Source organism: Dipodomys merriami, unplaced genomic scaffold, assembly GCF_024711535.1.
Source record: "Dipodomys merriami isolate MVZ:Mamm:240054 unplaced genomic scaffold, mDipMer1.0.p SCAF_10, whole genome shotgun sequence".
Classification (NCBI taxonomy): Eukaryota; Metazoa; Chordata; class Mammalia; order Rodentia; family Heteromyidae; genus Dipodomys; species Dipodomys merriami.
In genome coordinates this window covers 20,856,808-20,882,108 of record NW_027202271.1, presented here as the reverse complement: position 1 = coordinate 20,882,108, position 25,301 = coordinate 20,856,808, and the positions used below count along the sequence as shown (strand labels likewise).

At 47.3% G+C, this 25,301-nt stretch overlaps 2 protein-coding genes across 4 annotated transcripts; one reads left to right on the top strand and one right to left on the bottom strand.

Annotated features, from left to right (window-relative positions):
- Positions 1-1,415: 1,415 nt before the first annotated feature.
- Positions 1,416-21,814, top strand: Gls2 (glutaminase 2). Of its 3 annotated transcripts, none has more exons than XM_070043321.1 (18): positions 1,416-1,745; positions 6,136-6,235; positions 7,488-7,609; positions 8,183-8,312; positions 10,041-10,120; positions 10,205-10,368; positions 10,650-10,708; positions 16,973-17,005; positions 17,309-17,367; positions 17,812-17,878; positions 18,017-18,067; positions 18,231-18,407; positions 19,077-19,208; positions 19,358-19,450; positions 19,616-19,677; positions 20,294-20,370; positions 20,948-21,011; positions 21,152-21,814. In XM_070043321.1, exons 1-18 carry the CDS (start codon positions 1,564-1,566, stop codon positions 21,306-21,308), a joined length of 1,809 nt encoding a protein of 602 aa, XP_069899422.1. In that variant the 5' UTR covers positions 1,416-1,563; the 3' UTR covers positions 21,309-21,814. The 3 variants fall into 3 exon arrangements, with proteins under 3 accessions (XP_069899422.1, XP_069899431.1, XP_069899441.1); XM_070043330.1 differs by lacking the exon at positions 1,416-1,745 and adding an exon at positions 1,877-1,989; XM_070043340.1 differs by lacking the exons at positions 1,416-1,745; positions 6,136-6,235 and adding an exon at positions 6,420-6,585.
- Positions 21,815-21,906: 92 nt separating this feature from the next.
- Spryd4 (SPRY domain containing 4) lies at positions 21,907-24,023 on the bottom strand. The gene is made up of 2 exons (XM_070043348.1): positions 23,934-24,023; positions 21,907-23,561 (listed from the first exon to the last, which is right to left on the bottom strand). The coding sequence occupies exons 1-2, from the start codon at positions 24,007-24,009 to the stop codon at positions 23,023-23,025; spliced, it is 615 nt and encodes a 204-aa protein (XP_069899449.1). The 5' UTR covers positions 24,010-24,023; the 3' UTR covers positions 21,907-23,022.
- Positions 24,024-25,301: the final 1,278 nt, after the last annotated feature.

Sequence of the window (25,301 nt, the reverse complement as noted above, 5' to 3'; positions counted from 1 at the left end):
TATTAAGAGCCTTAATTATAGCCAGGCATAACAGTACATGCCTGTAATCATAGCTACTCAGGAGGCTGAGGCATGAGTGTAGCAAGTAAAAAAAAAAAAAGTGAATTTTTTTTCCACTTGGGCAAAATGAAGGCTGAGACAGGAGTACTTGAATTAGAGGAAGTCCTATTGATAGGAGAACAGGTAAGGAATATAGAGTATGCCTACAGAAAGGAAAAACAAATAAAAACAAAAAGGTCACTATCTGATTTTAAGCCAAACCCCTCTAACTTGGCCCAACCAAGACAAAGCAGAACTGATTTTCCACAGAACACAGGATGCATAGATTTGATATTTATTTTCCCACAGTTACTTTTTTGTTAATGTGTGTGTGTAACCCAGGCTGACTTCAAATTCAAAATTCTCCTGCTTCAGCCTCTAGGGTGCTGAGATTACAGATATGCCCCACTATGCCCAAATTATTTCAGACTGTAATCCCCAAATGAGCTATGTGATGGGGGCTCTTACCTAGAATTCTAGCTAACTACTCAGAAGGCTGAGATCTGAGGGGTTGAGGTTCAAAGATAGCCCAGGCAAGAAAAGTCTATGAGACTCTTATCTCTAATGAACCAGCTGTGGAGCTGTGGCTCAAGTGGTAGAGTGCTAGCCTTGAGTGAAAAAGTTAAAGGCCAGTGCCCAGGTTCTGAGTTCAAACTCCAGTGTTGGTACACACACACACACACACACACACACACACACACACACACACACACACATTCTTTCTCTGTATCATAGTAGTTCCACATAAAATACCTCCTTTAGTGACAGAGTCATGTCTCTTTGGGTAACTCGATTGTCAATCCCGGGAAAAGGGCAAGGAGAAGAACCTGGTACTCAAAGCCTTGGGTCTAATTTCTGGCTCTGGTACTCATGGCTAGGGGTTACCTACTCAAGCGGTCATAATTTCTGAGTCTTAGGTCACTAAGAGACTCCGGAATAGAGCCTAACTTCATCCTTGTCTCTCGGGCAGCGGTCTTGTCGGAACCAGAAAATTCCACCGTCCCTAACGTCGCGGTGTCCCCTTGCGTCCCAGGCTTTGCAACCTCCTCAACTTCACCCTCCCACCCACAACTCCCGCACGCACTGCGCAGCACCCGAAGAATCCGCAGGCGCTGGCGGACCGCCCACAGCCTGACACTCCTTATGTAGGCCCGCCTTTCCCCGCCTCCCAGCGCTCTGCTTCCCCGGTGATTGGACGAGGGCTCTGTCAGTCCTAACCCCCCCCGGGCTCCGCCCCCTCTTTGCCACCCACTAGACCGTAGCTCCCTTCTCTCGGTGCCCTGCAGCCCTCCCGGTCCATTTCTGCCCTGGGGTCGCGGGGGCACCTCGCCCTGGCCCCAGACCAGGCGCAGGCCCCTCCTCCTGTCCTCGCCCCACCCCCGAGCCCCTCTCCCTGTTCTCTGGGGCTCGGCGCCGCACAGCTCGGCTCCCCCGCGCGCAGCCTGGCCGCGCTCCTCCGCCCCTCCTTCCCGGCACCGCACCGACGTCTCGGGCGCTCGGGCCAAGCGCGCGGCGCGCGGGGGCATGCGCTCCATGAGGGCTCTGCAGAGCGCGCTTAGCCGGGCGCGCGGGCACGGCCGGCGGGGAGGCTGGGGTCACCCGAGCCGGAGCCCGCTCCTCGGCGGGGGCGTCCGGTGCCACCTCAGTGAGGCCGCGGCGCGGGGCCGGGAGACGCCGCGCAGCCACCAGCCGCAGCACCAGGATCAGTAAGGCTCGCGGGACGGGGGCAGGGGCCCGGCTCGCTCCCACTCCCGCGGTGGTTCTCGCTCGCTCCCGGGGAGCCCCCTTCCCCAGGCAGCGCTCTCCCCTCCCCGCTCTCCTCGCTCACTAGCCTGCGATGCCTTTTCCTTTAGATTTGGGGCTTTGGGTCCGCCGCGCTCGGGCGGTAACGTGCCCGCCGCCCGGGAGGGCGTTTGGGCAGGTCGGTCTACGAGATGGTGCCTGTCCAAGGTGCGTACTGAAACCCCGGAACGCAGATGGGCGCCGAGTGTTGTTTGGTGCACGTGTCTGAATGCGGGGCCGTGTGCACACACCCGCCCATCCCTCACGTTTCTTCGCCTCCCCGGTGGCGCTCGCTCGCGTGTCTTGTGGGGGATGCATGGGGATGGAACAGCTTCCTGCCCCAGGTCCAAGTGCACTCGGGTCCTGTCTGTTTCTGCGCGTCCTTGGCGCGGGGACTGAGAGCTGCGCGCGTTATTATTGGTGCGCAGGTGCGCACAGATCTGTTGGGTGTGTTCGCGTAGCAGGTCTCCCTCATCTGTAAAATAAGGATGGTTTTCCAAATGGTCTTTGAGTGGAGAGAATATTTCTAGTTTATGGTAGGATTCGAGTCGTACAGACGCAGATTTCCGAAACCAGACGTCAGACTTGGTTATTGGTACCCGTCAGGCTTCCTGATTGAGAAAGGTTCCCGTCCTCTGGGCACATCTTCCATCCTGGAGACTGAACCACTCTTTCCTTCACTAACCAGGAGTACTTGGTGGCTGTGCCTTCTTTTCTCCAAGATGCATAGTGCTGGAGCAGGAAATCTTATCCTTCCCAGAAGTCCAGCTAGACCCTGTCCAAGTAGCTCCTGCTTTTTTATTTTTATTTTTATAGCAGTCACATCTTCCCTGTCATTGGCATCTACCTGATGACATTTAGAAACACATATACACCATAATTAAAGTAGCCAGACTGACAAAGCACTACCTCACCACCGCTGGAGTCCTTGTCCTGAGAGGTAAAACACCAATAAGTATTACTTATTATTAGTCATTATTATGCAGTATTTTCCATTAGCATCTTCTCAAAGAGATGTGGAATACTGAAAGACGTTCCTGTCCCAATCTCCAGCCCACTTCCTCCCATAGACTGGAAGTGGGACACCTCTCTCACCCTTCCACTTTGTTTGGGGTGATCACGGTAGAGGTATCATCGCTGGCTTCCTACACACACTCTAGTGGGATCAGTGATGGAATGTATATAGGAAACTAGTTTTTCTTGCTTAGAGCTGCTTGTGCTCCTGGTCTTGCACAGGTATACCCTGGGCAGAGAGGAGTTGACCCCCCTAAGGGGGATAGATTCTGGGAGTGTGATGTCATGAGGGGCAAGATCAGCAAAGAGGAAATGCCCTGAAATTCAAATTGCTTTTTTTTTTTTGTCGGTTGTGGGGCCTGAACTCTGGGCCTGGGTGCTGTCCCTCAGCTCTTCACCTAAAGGCTAGCGTTCTACCACTTGAGCCACAGCGCCACTTCCGGATTTTTTCTTTTTGCTTATGTGGTGCTGAGGAATTGAACCCAGGGCCTCAGGCATGCAAGGCAAGCGCTCTACCACTGAGCCACCTTCCTAGCCCTGCTCTTTTAACATTATATTGGTGATTGACCTCTGAGTGATAGGTTTTGTTTGTTTGTTTTTTTTTAAGATTTTTGAGACATTCAAAAGTGACATGGCATTATTTCTAGTCTTCTATCAGCAGAGATCTAATTTCAAAGTTCTTCCCAACTCTCCTCTGCAGTTAGTCCTGATAGCTTTTTCCCTCTCTTCACTATTGGCACTAGTGTCATTGTGACTTATTGGAGTTCCCCAGAAATAGAAACACTGTCCCTGTTCTGCTGTTCTTCCTGGCTACAAACACACATGGGTCTAGGCTATGACAAGCTCCTTGAGAGTCTTTGTTTATTTGATGTTCTAGTGTTTAGACTCAGAACCTCATGCTTGCTAGGCAGGTCCTCTACCATTTGAGCCATAACCCCAGTCCCAAGAGTCTATTTTTAGTGTACTATTTCAAGAGACAATCTAACCAAATAGTTCAAAATTAAAAATACACAAACTAGCCTTTGTGAAAAATATTCCTTCCAACCTAACACTTTTTTTTTTTTTTTGGCCTAACGCCTACTTTACTTCTTCTTTTTTTTTTTGGGTCCGGTCGTGGGGCCTGAACTCTGGGCCTGGGTGCTGTCTCTCAGCTCTTCAGCTCAAGGCTAGCGCTCTACCACTTGAGCCACAGTGCCACTTCCAGCTTTTTTCTTTTTGCTTATGTGGTGCTGAGGAATCGAACCCAGGGCCTCAGGCATGCAAGGCAAGCGCTCTACCACTGAGCCACCTTCCCAGCCCCCTACTTTACTTCTTATTTCTAGTTGTGTTAGTATTTTTTTTTCTTTTTTTGGTCTTTTGTACCTTTTTTCCCCCCAGAGCTGAGGACCCAACTGCACTTGCCAGGCAAGTGCTCTTCCACTGAGCTAAATCCCCAGCTCCTTCACTTCTTATTTCTTATCCATTCTAGAATTATTTTGTACCTGAATAAGCAAACACATATGTATTTCCCCCTTTGTGTGTGTGTGTGTGTGTGTGTGTGTGTGTGTGTGTGTGTGTGTGTGTGTGTGTGTGTGTGTGTGTGTGTGTGTGTGTGTGTGTGTGTGTGTGTGTGTGTGTGTGTATGCCTTTCCTGGGGGTTAAACTCAGGGCCTGGATACTGTCCCTTAGCTTTTTCACTCAAGGCCGGTGCTCCACCTGAGTCACAGCTTTTTTTCTGGTTTTTTTCTTTCTTTTTCTTCTTCTTTTTTAAGTAGTTTAGTTGATAAGAGTCTCACAGACTTTCCTGCCTGAGCTAGTTTCAAACTGTGATCTCCAGATTTTAGACTCCTGAGTAGCTAGGATTACAGACATGAGCCACTGGGGCATGGCTCTAATTTCATTCTTAATTCTGCATAATAGTTTATTATGTAAATATATGATAAATTGCCTACCTAGTTCCATAATAATGTACATTCAGGTTATTTCCAATTTTATTATTTCTAACAATGCAGTGAATAACTGTGAATATGATACTCTGTAGGTATGTGAGTGTACCTGCAGGATAAATTCCTAGAAGACAAGATGGTTGGATCAAAGGACTTTGAGAGTGTCTTAATCTCAGTTATCGCTCATATTTGGAAATGATCTGATAAAGTAATTCCTCTAAAGTTGTTACTATGTTAATAGAAGAACTCTTGAAGAGGAAGAAGACATTTGATGGTTTAGGAATGTTAGATGTTACAAACCAGTGGAAGAGACATTTGGGGCAGTGGGCCCTTCCTAGCAATGTAACTTGGTAATTATTATTAAAGAACTCACTATGTGCTAGGGACTTTGCTCATTGCTATGAAGACAAAGATGTATAAAACACAAAGACCTAGCAGTGGAGCAAGGGAGTACTGACATTAAAGATGGTACGTGAGACAAAAGGCAGCACAAGCAAAATCTGGAGTTTAGGGAAGGTTAAAGTTGGTAACATTTGACCTGGACCTTGAAAGATGAGTAGGACTGTACGAGATGAAGAGAAAAGTCATTACATGTAAAGGTAAAGCATAGCAAACGCTACAAAGCTTCCTAGTGCCTGTCCCATTTGAGGTACCATCTCTTTACTAGAGTGTGGAAGAACGGTGAGCTACAGGAAAGGAAGGATGGAAGGTTTTAAAGACCCTCGAATGTCATACCAAGAATTAAGAATTAGCTAGGTGTGGGCTGGGAATGTGGCTTAGTGGTAGAGTGCTTGCCTAGCATGCATGAAGCCCTGGGTTTGATTCTTCAGTACCACATACACAGAAAAAGTGAGAAGTGCTGTGGCTCAAGTAGTAGAGTGCTAGGCTTGAGCAAAAGAAGCTCAGAGACAGTGCCCAGGCCTTGAGTTCAAGCTCCAGGACTGGCAAAAAAAAAAAAAAAAATTAGATGGGTATGGTAGTGCACTTGAATAATCCTAGCACCTGAGAGGCTGAAGCAAGATGATTTAAGAGTTTGGGCAGTTTGAGCTACACAGTGAGACCCTGCCTCAAAGAAATAAAGAATTTACTCTAGGCACTAGGGAGCTATGTTAGGAAATGCATAGGAAGGTGTAAGAAGGTGTGATGATTCATGTTTGGACATGTTTCAATGCCTGTGGAACAAGTGGAAGTGTCTAGAAGGCAACTGGAAATAAAGGCCTGAAAGTCAGAAGTAAAAAAAGGCTAGAGAGTGATAGATCCATCTCTCAGGGAAGAGACATGGAATGACATTCTCCTAATTATAAGCTCATGTTCAGGGAGGAGGAGCAGGGAGTTCTCAGGCTCCTGTCCTCCTCCTATTTCTGCCTCCAAACAGTGATTCATCAGAGAGTGGCATGCTATCCCGCCTCGGTGATTTGCTCTTCTACACGATTGCCGAGGGACAGGAACGAATCCCTATCCACAAGTTCACTACCGTAAGTTACTCTATCTCTTCAGAGCTCTAAGCCCTTAGAATCTTTGGAAGTGAGCCAGGTGCTGGTGGCTCACGCCTGAAATCCTAGCTCTTCAGGAGGCTGAGATCTGAGTATCATGGTTCAAAGCCAGCCTGGGCAGAAAAGTCTGTGAGACTCTTATCTCCAATAAACCACTTAGAAACCAGAAGTGGTGCTGTGGCTCAAGTGGCAGAGCACTCGCCTTGAGCTGAAGAGCTGAGGGACAGCGCCCAGGCCCTGAGTTCAAGACCCACAACCAACAACAACAACAAAAAAAAATTCCCGGAAGTGGAGAAAGGAGGATGCAGGTGCAGGTGAAGGGCAATTAGTTGGTAAGTTGCTATGTGAGGATGAAGAAGACAGATGTAGTACCAGGTACCTAGGCTGAAGAGACAACCCAATCCCTGTCCAAAGGCCAGGAAATTAAACACTAACAATGAAAAAAAATGTCACCAGGCACTGGTGTCTCATGCTTGTAGTCCTGGCCACTCAGGAGGCTGAGTTCTGAGTATTGGAGTTCAGAGTCTGCCTAAGTGGGAGTCTGTGATTCTGTGTATGTGTGTTTGTGTGTGTGTCAGTTGTATGACTTGAACTCTGGGCCTGGATGCTGGCCCTGAGCATTTCAGCTCAAGGTTAGTGCTCTACCACTTGAGCCACAGTGCCACTTCCCGTTTTCTGGTGATTTATTGGAGGTAAGAGTCTCAGGAACTTTCTTGTCCAGGCTAGCTTTGAATCTCGATCCTCAGATCTCAGCTTCCTAAGTAGCTAGAATTATAGGCGTGAGCCACTGGCACCTGGCTTGTGAGACTCTTACATCTCCAATAAACTGCTAAAAAACAGCTTGAAGTGGAGCTGTAGCTCAAGTGGTAGAGTGCTAGCCTTGAGTAAAAGAAGCTCAAGGAATGGTGTGGGCTCACCTTGAGCTGAAGAGCTGAGGGACAGCGCCCAGGCCCAGAGTTCAAGACCCACAACTGACCAAAAAAAAAAAAAAGAAGCTCAAGGAGAGTGCCCCAACCCTAAATTCAAGCCCCAGGATCAGCACCAAAATTAAAAAAAAAAAAAAATCAGGAAACCCTAGTTGGTCTTCAGAGCTAGTCCAGTGTCTCTTAAGTCTCCCAATCCATTTATTCCACTTGTAGTTGGGCTTGACTTAGTTGAATATCCTGGAAAGATTATTAGGATTAGATTATTATCCTTTGAGCTGACTTTACCAGACCTTTTATTTCACCCACAGGCATTGAAGGCCACTGGACTACAGACATCAGATCCTCGGCTCCGGGACTGCATGTGCCAGATGCACCGCATGGTCCAAGAATCCAGCAGTGGTGGCCTCTTAGACCGAGATCTCTTCCAAAAGTGAGGGCCCCAAAGATAAGGGCACTAGTTCCCTGAACTGTTCTGTGGACAGAGACTGGGCAATTTTACAGCTCAGCCCACTTTGTTTTATTAGTTATTATACAAGTACTACATGAATACTCATATAAGTTTTAACGATTTATAAGCACATGCTCTCATTTCCCCTCTACCACATCCTAGTCCCACTTTCCCAGAAGTAAACATTGTGAACAGATTAGTGAGCATCATCTAGATAATGTTCTATTTATTTACTAGATATTTGAATATTTATAAACATGTAAATATGACTTAGGACTTCTAAAATATATAGAGGGGACATATATGTTTATTGTTATTTCTCATATCTCAAGACATAATGACTTGAGCCATCTCCTATGTTACTGTAACCCCTCATTTCAGAGGTAAAGAATAAAAACCTAGAAAGATAAAAAGTGACTTGCCAAATGTCACATAGCTATTGGTCCCAATCCAGATAGCTACTTATAACCTTCTTTGTTCTCACATTCCATGGCTCCAAAGTGAGCCCCAGCTGCATATCTCTAGCCTCCTAATGCACTCGTGTCTGGGATCCAGGTGTGTGAGCAGCAACATTGTGCTCCTGACCCAGGCATTCCGAAAGAAGTTTGTCATTCCTGATTTTGAGGAGTTCACGGGCCATGTGGATCGCATCTTTGAGGATTGCAAAGAGCTCACTGGAGGCAAAGTGAGTGCCAGGGGGATAAGGGAGGGGCTCTGGGTCAGATGTAACTTGCTTCTCAGAGACTTTCTAGGGCTGGGAATCCTCCAGGATGAGAGGAGAAGCAGAACTTCTAAAAATGGGATATCACATGTTTCTATCCACCTGACTCCTAGAGCAGAGAGTCCTCAGTTCTAATGGAAACAGATGGCATAAAAAGTCAACTGAAAAGCAAGGCACCAGTAGCTCACACCTGTAATCCCAGCTACTCAGGAGGCTGAGATCTGAGGATTGCATTTCAAAGCCAGCCTGGGAAGGAAAGTCTGTGAGACTCTTTTTTTTTTTTTTTTTTTTTGGGGGGGTCCATCGTGGGCCCTGAACTCTGAGCCTGGGTGCTGTCCCTCAGCTCTTCAGCTCAAGGCTAGTGCTCTACCACTTGAGCCACAGCGCCACTTCCAGCTTTTTTCCTTTTGCTTATGTGGTGCTGAGGAATCGAACCCAGGGCTTCATGCATGTAAGGTAAGAGCTCTACCACTGAGCCACCTTCCCAGCTCCTGTGAGACTCATATCTCCAATAAACCACCGGAAAAAAAACAGAAGTGGTGCTGTGGTTCAAGTGGTAGAGCACTCGCCTTGAGCTGAAGAGCTTAGGGACAGTGCCAAGGCCCAGAGTTCAAACCCCACAACCGACCAAAAAAAGGAAAGAAAAAATTCAACTGAAGCTTTCTAAGAGACTTAAGAGTAATTGACAAAGAACCAAAAAAGGAAGCCAATTTCTTTTTTTGTGCGCGCGCGCGCGTGTGTGTGCGTGTGTGTGCGTGTGTGTGCGTGTGTGTGTGTGTGTGTGTGTGTTCTGGGGCTTGAACTCAAGGCCTGAGCACTGTCTCTGAGCTTTTCTGCTCAAAGCTAGTGCTCTATCACTTGAGCCATAGCTTCATTTGCTGGCTTTTTTTTTTTTTTTTTTGGAGATAATAGTCTTACAGACTTTCCTGACTAGGCTAGCTTCAAACCACAATCTGTAGATCTCAGCTTCCTGAGCAGCTAGGATTACAGGCATGAGACATCAGTGCCCAGCCTCCAGAATTCTTTTTGTTTTAACCTTCCATGGACTTTATTGCCAGCTCTGCAGGCCTGGGACTACAGAAAGATAAGGTCCCCTAGAATTTGGAAGACTTGGGTGTTTCTGGGAGCAGTAGTCAGAAGGGAACCATTCTCCATGCTGGAGACAGGATCTTATCCTTTATTAAAAGATTCTCCTGGGCTGGGAAGGTGGTTCAGTGGTAGAGCACTTGCCTTGTATGCTCAAGGCCCTGGGTTCGATTCCTTAGCACCACATAAGAAAAAAGCCGGAAGTGGCACTGTGGCTCAAGTGGTAGAGCGCTAGCCTTGAGTTGAAGAGCTGAGGGATAGTGCCCAGGCCCAGAGTTCAGGCCCCACGACCAGACCCCCCCCCAAAAAAAAAAAAAAAAAAAGATTCTCCTGGGCTGGGAATGTGGCTTAGTGGTAGATGCTTGCCTAGCATGCATGAAGCCCTGGGTTTGATTCCTTATTACCCCATAAGCAGAAGAAACCAGAAGTGGTGCTGTGGCTCAAGTGGTAAAGTGCTAGCCTTGAGCAAAAGACACTCAGGGACAGTGCCGAGGCCCTGAGTTCAAGCCCCAGGACTGGCAAAAAAAAAAAAAAAAGATTCTCCTGACTCTGAATACAGCTCTGTTCTTCTCCACATCGATCTCCTCTTTACCCACTCTTGGCTAGGTGGCAGCGTACATTCCTCAGCTGGCCAAGTCAAATCCGGACCTGTGGGGCGTCTCCCTGTGCACTGTGGATGGTCAGCGGTGAGATGTTGGGTGAGAAGAAAGGGAGGGAGGGCTCGGGGCTGAGTAAAATAGAACCCCTTTCATGTCACTGTCTGTCTGCAGGCACTCTGTGGGCCACACAAAGATCCCCTTCTGCCTGCAGTCCTGCGTGAAACCCCTCACGTATGCCATCTCCATAAGTACACTAGGCACTGACTATGTGCATAAGTTTGTGGGCAAGGAGCCCAGTGGCCTGCGCTACAACAAGCTCTCCCTCAATGAGGAAGGTAAGCCACCTCAGACCACGCTTCCCCCCCACCCCCCGCCTTCTTTTTCTTGTTCCTTTCCCTTTTCTTCCATCTAAGTACTAACAGGCCTGACCCTGCTTAGCTTCTGAGATCAGAGATTGGCCATGGCCAAAGTATACAGCTGTAGCCTCTGCCTTTCCCCATTAGCCCTGTCCTTCCTTTCTCAGAAATCTTTTTTGTCTAACCCACAGAATGAGCAGGCTGTGAAACAGGCTTTCTTCAGTGGCTAATGAGATTCCGGTTGATTTGTGTTTCCTCAGGAATCCCCCATAACCCCATGGTCAATGCTGGTGCCATTGTCGTCAGCTCCCTGATCAAGGTCAGTGCCACTCCCATCTTCTGATAGATACTATTCTCTAAGTCTCCTTGCACAGCTCTGGGGAGCTGAGTGGTATGGATTCCTTTGAGGGTTACCAAGAGGCATGTAAGAGCACGGCAGGGGTCTAGGTGTGCTGAGGAGGTTTGTAAGAAGGACTGTATCACCCACCTCTCTCCATACTGTTTCCTTCCCCCAACTGAGTCTGGAGCCCAGTGCTTCCTGGACCTTACAGAAGTGCACAGCAAGTCCTGACCCCTGTCTAAAACTAAGGGCCAAGTGCCAGAGAGAACGGGGGGAGGACAGCACTATTAGGCACTGATTGGCCACTCCTAGGTGAGAGACACTTGGAAAAAGGTGAATGGTCGGGCCAGGGCAGTTATTCACGTCACCTGGAACTGTGAGTTGGCCTTGAGCAAGGGTGTCAGGCAGGCACATCAGCTGTAGGTCTCCCAGGGCTTGAGCAAGAACCTGAGAACAACGTGGGCAGCCAGACTCTAGAGCCAATCACAGCCCCTCCTGAGGAAGGTGGTGTTAGGAGCCCATCCCCCTGAGAACTCAGGTGTCAGAGTTTCTGCCCCCTCCCCCCAGGTGTTTACTTTATAGTTGACCTGTGCAGGAAGCAAAGAGTCTGTGGTAGGAGACCAAGCCAAGTCTAACACACACACACACACACACACACACACTCTCTCTCTCTCTCTCTCTCTCTCTCTCTCTCTCTCTCTCTCTTCCCTAAGCACTATCTACAGCCCTGCCTCTTGGACCTACCTTATCTCATTCCTATCTATGTCAGCTAAAACCTTTAGCTTTAGAGCTAGAGATGTAGCTCAGCGGTGGAACACTTGTCTAATGTATAAGGCCCTGAGTTTAGTTCCAGCACTGAAAAACAAATAGAAAACCTTAGCTTCTTAGGTGGCTGAGATCTAGGATTTTGTTTCTGTTTTTGTTTTTGTTTTTGTTGGTCTTGGGGCTAGAATTCTGGGCATGGGCGCTTTCCCTGAGCTGATCTCAAGGCTCTCGCTTTACACTTGAGCACAGCACTACTTCTGGTTTTCTGCTGGTTAGCTGGAGATGAGAGTCTCTCAGACTTTCCTGCCTGGGCTAGCTTTGAACCACAATCTTCAGATTTCAGATCTCATCCTCCTGAGTAGCTAGGATTACAGGCGTGAGCCACTGGCACCCAGCTGAGATCTAGGGGCAGACAAATCCCAGAGACTCTTCAATTAAACAACAAAAAGATAGAATTGGAAATGTGGCTCAAGTGGTACACCAGCTATGAGTAAAAAAGCCAAGCAAGAGCTCTAGAAAGCTGAGCAAGAATGCAAGGTCTGATGGGCTGGGAAGATGGCTCAGTGGTAGAGTGTTTGCCTTGCATGCATGAGGCCCTGGGTTTGATTCCTCAGCACCACATAAGCAGAAAAAGCCAGAAGTGGCACTGTGGTTTACGTGGTAGAGTGCTAGCCTTGAGCTGAAGAGCTGAGGGATAGAGCCTAGGCCCAGAGTTCAGGACCCATGAGTGGCAAAAAAAAAAGAAAAAAGAATGCAAGCTCTGAAAGGTCCGGGACAGTGTGTCCAGGCCCAGAGTTCAAAACCCATGACCAGGGCTGGGAAGGTAGCTCAGTGGTAGAGCGCTTGTCTTGCATGTTCAAGGCCCTGGGTTCGATTCCTCAGCACCACATAAGCAAAAAGAAAAAAGCCGGAAGTGGCACTGTGGCTCAAGTGGTAGAGCACTAGCCTTGAGCTGAAGAGCTGAGGGACAGCGCCCAGGCCCAGAGTTCAGGCCCCACTACCGGACCCAAAAAAAAAATCATGACCATTGGGCTCAGTGGCAGAGTGCTTGTCTAGCATTCATGAAGTACTGGGGTTCCATTCCTCAGTACCACATACACAGAAAAAGCCAGACATGGCATTGTGGCTCAAGTGGTAGAGTGCTAGACTTGAGCAAAAGAAACTCAGGGATAGTGCCCAGGCTCTAAGTTCAAGCCCTAGGACTGGCAAAAAACAAAAAAAACCATGAGCAACAACAACAAAAAAGAATGTAATGTCTGGAGTTCAAGCCATAGTACACACACATACACACACATACACATGCACAATTAGCTTCATTACACTTAGCAATATAATTTAATGCTGTAATATATGCAACAAATGAGCCACACCCCATTTCTTACTCCATCTAGTGTTGGAGATAATATGGGAGTCAGGGCTTGGCTAGAGGAATGCTCTATCTAGCACAGGGTATTAGGACCAGGGATACAAATGGGACTTAGGGCAGGACTAGAGTCAGGATGAGGGTTCAGATAAGGATAGACGTAAAGGTGAGGGGGGCGGGGAGAGATGGGAAGGGGAAACAAAGGAGGCAACAATGCTTGATAAGAAATGTACTCATTGCCTTGCCCATGTAATTGTAACCCCTCTGTATGGTATTTTCACAATTAAAAAAAAAAAAAAAGAAGTAAAGGTGAGCACTAGTGGCTCTCGCCTGTAATCCTAGCTACTCAGCAGGCTGAGATCTTAGGCTCATGATTCAAAGCCAGCCTGGGCAAGAAAGTCTAAGACTTTTACCTCCAGATAACCACCAGAAAACCAGAAATGGAGCTGTGGCTCAGTGATAGAGCTCTATCCTTGGGCATAAAAGGTAAGTGACAGTGTCTAGGCTCAGTGTCAAACCCTATGACCAACAACAACAACAAAAAAAGGAAGTAAAGATAAGCCTCAGGAGGTGTCAGGCTCATGTATGAATGAGGTTGTTTGAGACAGGATCTCCTTATGTAGTCCAGGCTGGCCTCAAACTCTTGATCCTCTTGCCTCAGCTTCCCAAGTGCTGGGCTAATAAGTGTGTACCACCATGCCCAACTGAGTGATGTTATCTGAATCCTCATTCTTTGATATCTGTCTGCCTGTCTGTCTGTCTGTCTGTCTGCCTGCCTGCCTGCCTGTCTGTCTGTCTGTCTGTCTGTCTGTCTGTCTATCTATCTATCTATCTCTATATATTTATTTATATATAGATAACATGCATGAAACCCTGGTTTCCATTCCTCAGTACCACATAAACAGAAAAAGCCGGAAGTGGCACTGTGGCTCAAGTGGTAAAGTGCTAGCCTTGAGCAAAAGAAACTCAGGAACAGCACCCAGGCTAAGTTCTAGTACGGAGGGGGGAGGAGGGGGGAGAGAGAGAGAGAGAAAGAGAGAGAGAGAGAGAGAGATTTTTGTCAGTCATGGGTCTTGAACTCTGGGCCTGCTTGCTATCCCTGAGCTCTTCAGCTCAAGGTCAGCACTCTACCACTGAAGCCACACAGCGCCACTTCCAGTTTTCTGGTGGTTTATTAGAGATAGGCGTCTCAATGTATTTTCCTGCCGGGGTTGGCTTGAACTATGATCCTCAGGTCTCAGACTCCTAAGTAGCTAGTGCCCGGCTTGATATTAGTTTTTTCCTTCTGGTGTGACTAGGATTGAATTCAGAGCCTTGTACTTCCAAAGGCAAGTGCTTTACCACTTGAGCCATGCCCCCAGCCTTCTCTTTTTGAACTTATTTTTTTACTTTTTTTTTTTTTTATGGGTCATAGGGTCTGAACGCTGGACCTGGGTGCTATCCCTCAGTTCTTCAGCTCAAGGCTAGTGTTCTACCACTTGAGCTACAGCGCCACTTATGGCTTTTTCTGCTTATGTGGTGCTGAGGAATTGATGCATGCAAGGCAAGCACTCTACCACTGAGCCACCTTCCCAGCCTAGTTTTTTTTTTTTTTTTTTTACTTTTTTGTTTTGTGGTACTAGGGTTTTGAACTGGGGCCTTGAAATTTTGATAGGCAGGTGCTCTACTACTTGAGGTATACCCCAGCCCAACTTAATTGGCTTGAATTTTTTGCCCAGGGCAGGTTTTGGATTACAATTCTCCTACCTACATGTACCTGTATGCCTGTAGCTGAGACCACAGATACTCACCACTAGACTCAACTTACTGGTTTAGCTAAAAATCTCCCTTACTTTTTTCTCCCCCAGACTGGCCTTGAAACAAGATTCTCCCACTCTCTGCCTCCAGAGTAGCTGAAATTATAGGAGTATACCACCACACCTGGCATGATGTTTCTCTGGTTTTTGTTTGTTTGTTTTTTGGTAGGTCGTGGGGCTTCAACTCAGGGCCTGGGCACTGTCCATGAACTCATTTTGGTCAAGACTAGTGCTCTACCACTTTGAGCCATAGCTCCACTTCCAGTTTCTGGTGGTTAATTGGAGATGAGAGTCCCACAGACTTTCCTACCTGGGATGCCTGTCAGTCTTCTGAATAGCTAGGATTACAAGTATGAACCACTGGCACCTAATTTGTGTGTGTGAGTGTCCTGGGGCTTGAACTGAGGGCCTAGGCATTGTCCCTGAGCTCTTGAGCACAAGGCTAGTGCTCTACCACTAGAGCCACAACTCCACTTCTAGCTTTTTGGTGGTTAATTGGAGATAAGAGTCTCAATTTTGCTGTCCTGGCTGGTTTTGAACCACAATCTTCAGATCTCAGCCTCCTGAGTAGGTAGGACTACAGGCATGAGCCACAGACACCGAGCTTAAGGGTTTGATTTTTAAGATCACTAACTAGGGCTAGGAAGTTAGCTCAGTGGTAGATTGTTTGCCTTGGATGCATGAGGCCCTGTATTTGATTCCTCAGTACCACATAAGCAACAACAACAAAGAAAAGCTGGAAGTGGCACTGTGGCTCAAGTGGTAAGGTGCTAGCCTTGAGCTGAAGAGCTGAGGGACAGCACCTAAGCCCAGAGTTCCACCCCCATGACCAACAATAAAACAAAAAAACAAAAAACCAAGATCACTAACTACATATATGCATGTGTTACATACTAGGTATTAAGGGGTTTTTTGTTATTGTTTTTTTGTGTGTTTGTCTTTGTTTTTGTTTTTTTGGATGGTTATGGGCTTGAACTCAGGGCCTTGATGCTGTCCTTGAGCCTTTTTGTGCTCAAGGGTAGAGCTCTATCACTTGAGCCACAGCGCCACTTCTGGCTTTTTCTGAATAGTTTAATGAGGTAAGAGTCTCACGGAGACTTTTCTGTCCCAGGCTTCAAACCACAATCCTCAGATCTCATCCTCCTGAGTAGCTAGGATTACAGAAGTGAACCACCAGTGCCAGCTCTTTTTTTTTTTTTTTTTTTTTTTTTTTTTTTTTAAGCACCAGGCATGTTGTCTTAGCTACCCATAAATGAGGTGGGAGAATCACTTGAGTTCACTACCTGCAGAACATCCTGGGCAACATTAGTGAGACGTGCCTCCAAGAAAACAAAAAGAAAAACCAAGCCGTGCACCGGTGGCTCACGCCTGTAATCCTAGCTACTGAGGAGGCTGAGATCTGAGGATCACGGTTCAAAGCCAGCCCTGGCAGGAAAGTCCGTGAGACTTTTTTTTTTTTTTTTTTTTTGGTCCAGTTGTGGGGCCTGAACTCTGGGCCTGGCCGCTGTCCCTCAGCTCTTCAGCTCAAGGCTAGCGCTCTACCACTTGAGCCACAGCGCCACTTCTGGCTTTTTTCTTTTTGCTTATGTGGTGCTGAGGAATCGAACCCAGGGCCTCAGGCATGCAAGGCACACGCTCTACCACTGAGCCATCTTCCCAGCCCCGTGAGACTCTTATCTCCAATAAACCACTAGAAAACAGGACGTGGCACTGTGGCTTAAGGGGTAGAGCGCTTACCTTGAGCTGAAGAGCGTAGGGACAGTGCCCAAGCCCAGAGCTCAAGCCCCAGGACGATGACGATGACCAAAAAAAAAAAAAAAAAAAAGAAAGAAAGAAAAGCCATTGTAAAGTATTAACACATTTGCTGGGCATTGGTGGCTCACACCTGTAATCCTAGCTACACAGGAAGCTGAGATCTGAGGATCGTGGTTCAAAGCCAGCCCAGGCAAGAATCCTTATCTCCAATTCACCACCAGAAAACCAAGCAGCACTGTGGCTCAAGTGGTAGAGCACTACTAGCCTTGAGCTGAAGAGCTCAGGGCAACACCCTGAGTTTGAGCCCCAAGACTGACAGATTAAAAAATACACACACACACACACACACACACACACACACACACACATTCATAGTAGTAAGGCTAGTCTAAAACTTAAGTCCTTCTGACACACACACATACACACACACACACACACACACACACACACACACACACACATATATTCATAGTAGTAAGGCTAGTCTAAAACTTAAGTCCTTCTGACCCTACCTCTGGTATCCTTCTAGGACTAACATACTGACATCTCTCTCTTTCTCTGCAGATGGACTGCAACAAAGCAGAGAAGTTTGATTTTGTAAGTTCTTTGCTACTTAGCTCTTGGCTGCCTTTCTCCATGGCATGCTGTCCTCCCCAGCTGCCCCAAGTGCCTGGCTCTAAGCTCGGCATCATGTGCACCAGCTCACATTAGAAGCCCTATGTCCCAGAAATGGGAAACTGCTGGTCTCATAGAGAAAAGCCTGTGGATGTCCCTGCCCTTTTTAAGCAAACCTGAGATATGCTCCAAATGGATCTGGTTCATAAGGGCTAGTCAGTCTGGGATGTGTTTAGTAGGGATCCTTAGTCAAGTGGCTCTTGCTTTGCCTCTCTTCTCTTCCAGGTGTTGCAATATCTGAACAAAATGGCTGGGAATGAATTCATGGGGTTCAGCAATGCCACGTAAGGCCCATGTAGAAGACTGGCTGAACACACTAGTGTTGTGTGTAGATGGGGGTGAGAGGAGAGAGATTCTAGGGGATCCTTGGCCTCCTAGTTTCCTCTGAGCCCCTTCTTTGGCATCTGTTTCCTTTCTGAAATAATTTGTTCCATTTCTAATCATTATGAAATGAGAGGCAGTGTGTTTGTGCTGAAGTCCTTGTCAAGACCCACCAGGTTTCTTAACTAAATAGCTGGGTACCTTTGGTGATTTTTGTTTAGTACACATTTTACAACAAAGCTACGAGAGTGTTTGCTTAGACTTATACATTTACTAATATTGTGAGAAGTTAGAAGGGGGCTCATTCACTGTAGCACATATGATGCAGTTCTGCCTCTCAGGCAAGTAATTTTTCCTTCTCCCCATACCTCTCAAGTTTCAAGTACTAAATTGGGTGTTTGCTTCAGATTCCAGTCAGAGAAGGAAACAGGAGACCGAAATTATGCCATCGGCTACTATCTCAAGGAAAAGAAGGTAACTGGGAGAGGCCAGTAGACAAGGTCCCTGGGAATTCTGGTGGCTGAAGGCAGTTGGGATTGGGGTATCACCCAAGACTGTGGCAGTGTCAATGTGCGGCTTGAACAGAATGCTCTCCCCTCTTCTTCCTTGCAGTGCTTTCCCAAGGGGGTGGACATGATGGCTGCCCTCGATCTCTATTTCCAGGTCAGTAAAGCATTCTCAGGGCTGAGGAAACAGGACTGCTCTCTGACTCACACCACAGACACTCCTCTCTGGTGGTTCTGTCCCAAAGGAACTTGGGAGATCTTGTTGTCCCAGAACATGGTTCCTGTCTACTCTGCCTGATCACCTTCCCTTGTATCTATAGTTGTGCTCCGTGGAGGTCACTTGTGAATCAGGCAGTGTCATGGCAGCCACCCTGGCCAATGGAGGAATCTGCCCCATCACAGGCGAGAGCGTGCTGAGCGCTGAAGCTGTGCGCAACACCCTCAGCCTCATGCATTCCTGTGGCATGTATGACTTCTCTGGCCAATTTGCTTTCCACGTGAGTGTTTCTGTCCTGTCACTCATCTGTCATACACCCAAGGTCAGGAAGAGAAGCTTGTTTCTGCTTCCCATTCACAAGCCTGCAGCCAGGCGAGAATGTATTACACACATACCACATCCCTCAAATATGTAGGCACATGAGTCACTCCTGGGTAAGCCTCACAAGGCTGGCTCTCCTCTGCATCTCAGCTTACATATCACCTCTAAGGAGAGGTTTATTTTTAGTGTATCTGGCACTGGCAATGGAAGCCAAGCCTCATTGTGTTGGACCACTGAGCTGTATCTGCAGCCCTAGCAGAAGCTTTTCTGACTGCCCTTTTTCAAACAAATCTGCCTCTCCCTCATCACAGCACTCTATTTCTCAGGGTTGACCAGAATTATTTTTATCTATTGCCTGTCTCTTACCTCAGAATGTAAGTTATATGAAAAACTTTGCACTAGTTTCAGCACAGCATCCAGTAAGCATACTATCAGTAATATTTCAATAAACATTTCCTAACTATCCATGGACTGGGGGAGGATGGCATTGAGAAAAGAAGTTAATTAATAAGCCCAAAGGTTAAGGTGGATTGTGGCCTTGTCTATGCACACTTCAAATAGCCTGCCTTATTTGTTTCCCTATTTGAGCAACCCACAGCTTATCTTCAGCATCTAATCTGTTCTCTAGGTGGGCCTGCCTGCCAAGTCAGCTGTGTCAGGAGCCATCCTCCTGGTGGTACCCAATGTCATGGGAATGATGTGTCTATCACCACCATTGGACAAACTGGGGAACAGCCAAAGGGGCATCAGCTTCTGCCAGGTGAGTGGCTCTGTGTGTCCTACTTAATATTTATCAATTAAGCAATAAGTTAATGATAGCAACTTTATTTTAAGCAAACAAAGCAATTTTGAGCTCCTACCCAGTGCAACTGGACAAGCTATTGTTACATCTCTGACTTACAATTCTAGAAGTTGGTGTCTCTTTTTAATTTTCACAACTATGACAACCTGAGGCACTGTGCTCGGAAGTTAGACCCACGGCGTGAAGGCGGAGAAGTTCGGGTAAGGAAAACCTCGGATGGCTCGGCAGGATTTCTCAGAACAAAATAATCTGTTACATTTCACCAATACCCTTGACTAAACATCCATGAAGAAGGGTTACAAGGTAGAGCTGGGCCTGGGTGTATTCAAAGCCAGTTAATCTCAGGTGGGGTATTTGTGTTCCAGAACAAGACAGTGGTGAACCTGTTGTTTGCTGCCTATAGTGGAGATGTCTCAGCTCTTCGGAGGTAACTCTACTGTATATCAGATATACACAATAAAATACAAGTCAGAGATCTTATTAGGAGGTAACATACCAAGACAGTTAAATTACACCAACTTTAGGGTTAGCCAGAATGGACAGAGATTACTTTTTTTTTTTTTTGCCAGTCCTGGTGCTTGAAGTCAGGACCTGGGCACTGTCCTGAGGAATCAAAGCCAGGGCTTCCTGCATGCTAGGCAAGCACTCTACCATTCAGTCACATTCCTAGCCACAGATTGCATTTATATGCGACAGAAAGCAAAATGCCAGCCATGTAAATACTTAATTAGTGGCAGTCACTGTTCATTGAATGCTAAGAGCATGGTCCTAGGAGGCAAGGATCCCCTATCAAGTGGATTACCAACACCAACAAATATACACTATAACTAGGTGCCAGTGATCCTCCTGGAAACATCATGCTCCCATACTGAAAGTGGGACGGGACAGTCTTACAAGTTACAGAACACATTATACAGAGCCACAGATATTAGCATTAATCATTTTACTTTTCCTGAATCCATCCAATCTAACCCAACTACAGAAAGGATACAGAGGATTCTCGACTGATTGGGATAACTCTAGCTGCTTTCCACTATCCTCAGGTTTGCTTTGTCAGCTATGGATATGGAACAGAAAGACTATGACTCCCGCACAGCCCTGCATGTTGCTGCTGCTGAAGGTACCTAAAGGGTGGAAGAGGGGAAGCAGCGTGTGAGACCCTTTCTTTCCTACTGAAAGTGTCCCATTATATGTATAGTTATACTATTAGTATTAACAGCAAAATCCCAAGGCCTTTTCTCTTCCCCTCTTATGTAGACTCCAGTTGCCAAAGGTCTATACCAGAGTTCAGGACTCATATCCTCCTCTCACTTTCTTTTTTAATTTTTTTCTTTTCTTTTTTCTTTCTTTGTTTCTTTCCTTCCTTCCCCCCTCCCTCCCCCCCCTTTTTTTTTTTGTCGGTCGTGGGGCTTGAACTCTGGGCCTGGGCGCTGTCCTTCAGCTGAAGTGAGCGCTCTACCACTTGAGCTACAGCGCCACTTCCCTTTTTTTTTTTTGCCAGCCCTGGGCACTGTCCCTGAGCTGCTTTTGCTCAAGGCTAGCATGCTACCTTTTGAGCCACAGCACCACTTCCAGCTTTTTCTGTTTATGGGGTACTGAAGAATCGAATCCAGGGCTTCATGCATGCTAGGCAAGCACTCTACTACTAAGCCACATTCCCAGCCCCTCCTCTCATTTTCTTCTGCCCATATTCCTAGGACACACTGAAGTTGTTAAATTCCTGATCGAGGCTTGCAAAGTAAATCCTTTTGCCAAGGACCGGTGAGTAAGATTAGGCTAAAAGTGAGGACAATGGTACAAGCTCATCACCACCACCTCCCAGCCACCAGCCACTGTGCACATGATACAACTATGGCATTCCCTGTGTCTTCTTTGCCTAATCATGTTCACTGTTCTGTCAGGTGGGGCAACATTCCTCTGGATGATGCTGTGCAATTCAATCACCTGGAGGTGGTCAAACTGCTTCAAGATTATCAGGACTCCTACACACTCTCTGAAACTCAGGCTGAGGCAGCAGCTGAGACCCTGTCCAAAGAGAACTTAGAGAGCATGGTGTAAGCACAGGTCACGGACAGACCCTGCTCAAGGAAAAGCATGAGCTGGCCATATACCTCACCCATGCAACCACCAGGAATAATAGGAGAGATGCTTCCGTGGGAACCAAGGCCATTTGGTGATACCAGCCAGTACTTTCTGTGCGAGTCAAAACACTCATCCCTCTATGAACAGAGCACAGAGGTCCTCAGTGGACACCTGCAGTAGAGCTATCCACAGAAACACAAGTATAATCTAATAGCTTGGCCCACTAAAAAACCATAACAGGTCCCCTTTCTCTCCCTGAAGAAACCATCACAAGAGAGAGACTTCAAAGAAAGGACCATGCACTTGTGTGTATCAGAGAAGAAGGAGGTGCCAGTACATCTAGATTTAGTACTCTGAGTCTGACCCCAAAGCCAGGACACGCTGCTGCTACTGCTAACAGCAATTTTATAGACAGAGAAAGTATTTTGTGCTCAAATAAACTTTAATTACACAAATTTTTTTTTTTGTTAAACTTAAGTCATTCTTTTTCCCCTAGGGTTTCTAATTTCATCACCATCATAGAAGGTAAAATAAGGTAGAACCACGGGGTCTAGCAAAGCCCAAACAATTCATATTTCATATATATATGTATTTATTTGTTCCACTAGGTTTTCCTCAACCCCCCCAATACTGCTTTAGGTTAAGTATATCCCGTTGCCAAGGAGACTTGAGGGTTTGGGTCTACATAGGCCAAAAACTGGATTATGCAAAACTCTAGTCTCCTTTTCTCAGGAAGTTTCAATTATAGTGATATGAAGAGGAACTTCTTAAGAATAAAGCTTCTAGCCTGGTGCCGGTGGCTCATGCCTGTAATCCTAGCTACTCAGAAGGCTGAGATCTGAGGATCATCGTTTAAAGCCAGCCTTGCAGGAAAGTCTGTGAGACTCTTATCTCCAATAAACCACTCAGAAAACTGGAAGTGGCACTGTGGCTCAAGTGGTAGAGTGCTTGCCTTGAGCTGAAGAGCTGATGGACAGTTCCCAGGCCCAGAGTTCAAGCCCTACAACCAACCAAAAAAAAAAAAAAGAATAAAGCTTTTGGATCTAATCCTTTAGCTATCCCCCTAGAGTCTCTTCCCCTTTGGTAAAAGCTGTTACTGGCACAATGACAAACTGGCTGGGTGTCAGAGGTACATGGATGAAGGTAGCTGGACTTGGTTTAGGATAGCTGCAGCTGTGTGGGGCTGAGGGTCTATGGCACTGAGGTACTAGGGGAGGAATACCTTCTCACTGACCCACTGAGTCAATAAAGTACCCAAGGAGCTAGAGCCTAGACTTTTTAGGTGCTGTAGAGAAAAGGCAAGTCACTGTACCACCCCTGCAGTCAGAGGTAGAAACAATTCACTCTGGAGACATCTGGTGAGCCCCCAAAACACAACATGTGGGTAAGGAAAAGAGAGGTATCACGGTTAATATACTGGAACAGTACTAAAAGGCAAGGTTCCAGGACTGAACAGTCTGAGGGGCCAAAGGAACCAAGACAGGGAAAACATACCCCCTGTAATTTAGGGAACTGGCAGTAATCTGAGGGGAAAGCTTGGCGGTATGCCTAGTTTTCACAGGACGGAACAGAGGACCTGATACTGAATTGTGGAGCTACTGATTGCTTTGGGGCAAAGTAAAACAGCTTTAGACATTTTTAACTCAAGGCTGGCCAAAAAGCATGATAAGGGACTTCAGTAATGGGCATGCTAGAGACCCTCTGGCACTTCAAGCCCTGAGTGAGTGAGCAGCTCTCCATCCCAAAGGGCAAAAGCAGGCACCACTGGACCCCGAAAATCTGTCTGTAGCGTGTGTATCACAGAGACTTGGCTCACATCCACCAGGCTCAGCTTCTTGGCCTCATACTCCAGCAGCAGCCCCACCTTCTCTGGCTGCCCAATTCCCTCAATTGGGGCTTTCTCGTTGGCCAACATGGTATGCCACTTGCGCTGGGCATAGGAGAACACCCAGGAACGGTCATCGACACCGATGCAGCTATCACGGGACATGTCCACATCTGCCACTCCTATACGGAACTGCTGGGACCGTTTCACTGTCACTTCCCAGTAGTGTCTGCCATTGGTGACCGCTGTGTCTGCCAACACCACTGCCCACTCCCGGAAGCGCTCCACATTCAGGGCCACCTGAGTGGGCTCCAATCCCACTAAGCCATATTTGACACCTGTGTCTTTTTTGAAGAGTGCCAGGCTGCTGTGGGCGGTTTTTTCTTCCAGTTTGAAACTGACGCCTGCGGGCAGAGCAAAAAAAAAAAAAAAAAAAAAGAGAAGACTGGATATCACAAAGACTTAGGCTTAAGACTGCTGATCTCCAGATTCTGATCTGAAGCCAGCAGTCAGATCACGAGGAAGCAGGGGAGTCAGAATGCCAAGATGGCAAGACTGAAGTAGGGTGGCGATCATACGGCAACGCGACGAGCCAACAACTCAGACTAAGCAAGCCTCAGCCTCGGCAGAAATCAGAGGATGCGCAAAGTTGAGACTTGACTGAGGCAGGTGGGGGAGGGGACGTGGTTCGAGGGGCCTGGCGTTCTTGGCTCGGGAAATAAGAGGCGGAAAGTGCTTCCGAGGTAAAAGAGAGCAAAAGGAGATAACAACCCTACCTCTCCGGGCCTCCCCGGCTGCAACCCCCCATCGTTTGGCTCCCCAGCGGCACAACCGCGCAAAGGGCAGCGCCATCTTACGCCACGGATGCACTGGGTACGCCCCCACGCGGGAGGCCCGGCCCCCGGGCGGCCTGCGCCCAGACCACGTGATGCGCCAGGCGGCCGCGCAGCCTGATGACGTGTCAAGCCAGGACTGGGGCGTCGCCATCTTAATGGTTTCCTGCACAGTTTCTTCTGCTCTTTGAAGGGTGTTTCCGTTCTTTTGTTTACGTATGGTGTGTGAGTGGGGAAGTGCTGCTTGTATTTGAACTAAATAGGACTCTTAGAACAATAACCAGATGCTTAGAAGTTATGTCTGTGCTGATCCTGGGACTAGGACTCAGGGCCTGGGCACTCAGGGTCCAGGCATGAGTCATGGGTATGTGGCTGCTATTTAGGTTTGTGTGGGTTGTTGGTTTTTTTTGGGAGGGGGGCAGGAAGGGGGTTCTTTTTTTCTTTCTTTCATTCTTTGTTGTTTTTGGTCGTGGGGCCTGAACTCTGGGTCTGGGCGCTGTCCCTCAGCTCTTCAGCTCAAGGCTAGCGCTCTACCACTTGAGCCACAGCGCCACTTCTGGCTTTTTCTGCTTATTTGGTGCTGAGAAATCGAACCCAGGGCCTCATGCATGCAAAGCAAGCACTCTACCACTGAGCCACCTTCCCAACCCCCATTTAGGTATTTTTAAAGTTAGTCTCTCCAGAAACAGAGCTTTTTGAAGAGCTGAGGGACAGCGCCCAGGCCCAGAGTTCAGGCCCAACGACCGGACCCCCCAGAAACAGAGAGCTTTTCTTTTCTACCACCATCACCACACACTAGTTTCTCAGTAATTTTGTTAGGATTTTCAATTTTCAATTGTTGAGTGAGCTGCCTTGGAGATACTTATTGCATAGGTGTCTTTCTTTCTTTCCTTCTGCCAGTCCTGGGGCTTGAACTCAGGGCCTGGGCACTATCTCTAAGCTTCTTTTGCTCAAGGCTAGCGCTCTACCACTTGTTTGTTTATGTGGTACTTAGGAATGGAACCCAAGGCTTCATGAATGCTAGGCAAGCACTCTACCACTGAGCCACATTCCCAGTTCTGCATAGGTGTCTTTACTAATTCCTTTCTGTAGAACCTAAACACAAATACCAAACAGTACAACTTTAGTCTGTGTGGCCTATATTAAAAACTTATCTGTCCTGAAAAGTGTGACACACAAAACCAGTTGATCTTCCAGTTGAAAACTACTGTTTTGCTTCAAAGATGATCATTTATCAAAATAACCACTCAACTTGGAATATTGTCTTTATTCACCCACAGATGAATTGTGGCAAGCATTTACATGTTCCTC

What these genes read in the sequence shown, in the direction of transcription:
- Spryd4 (XM_070043348.1), bottom strand. Translation starts at nt 24,009, where the DNA reads ATGGCGCTGCCCTTTGCGCGGTTGTGCCGCTGGGGAGCCAAACGATGG. An exon ending in AGCCGGGGAGGCCCGGAGAG is followed by an intron (nt 23,562 to 23,933) that starts GTAGGGTTGTTA and finishes CTCTGCCCGCAG; the next exon opens with GCGTCAGTTTCAAACTGGAA.
- Gls2 (XM_070043321.1), top strand. Translation starts at nt 1,564, where the DNA reads ATGCGCTCCATGAGGGCTCTGCAGAGCGCGCTTAGCCGGGCGCGCGGG. An exon ending in CTATCCACAAGTTCACTACC is followed by an intron (nt 6,236 to 7,487) that starts GTAAGTTACTCT and finishes TTTCACCCACAG; the next exon opens with GCATTGAAGGCCACTGGACT. An exon ending in GATGTCTCAGCTCTTCGGAG is followed by an intron (nt 19,678 to 20,293) that starts GTAACTCTACTG and finishes CACTATCCTCAG; the next exon opens with GTTTGCTTTGTCAGCTATGG.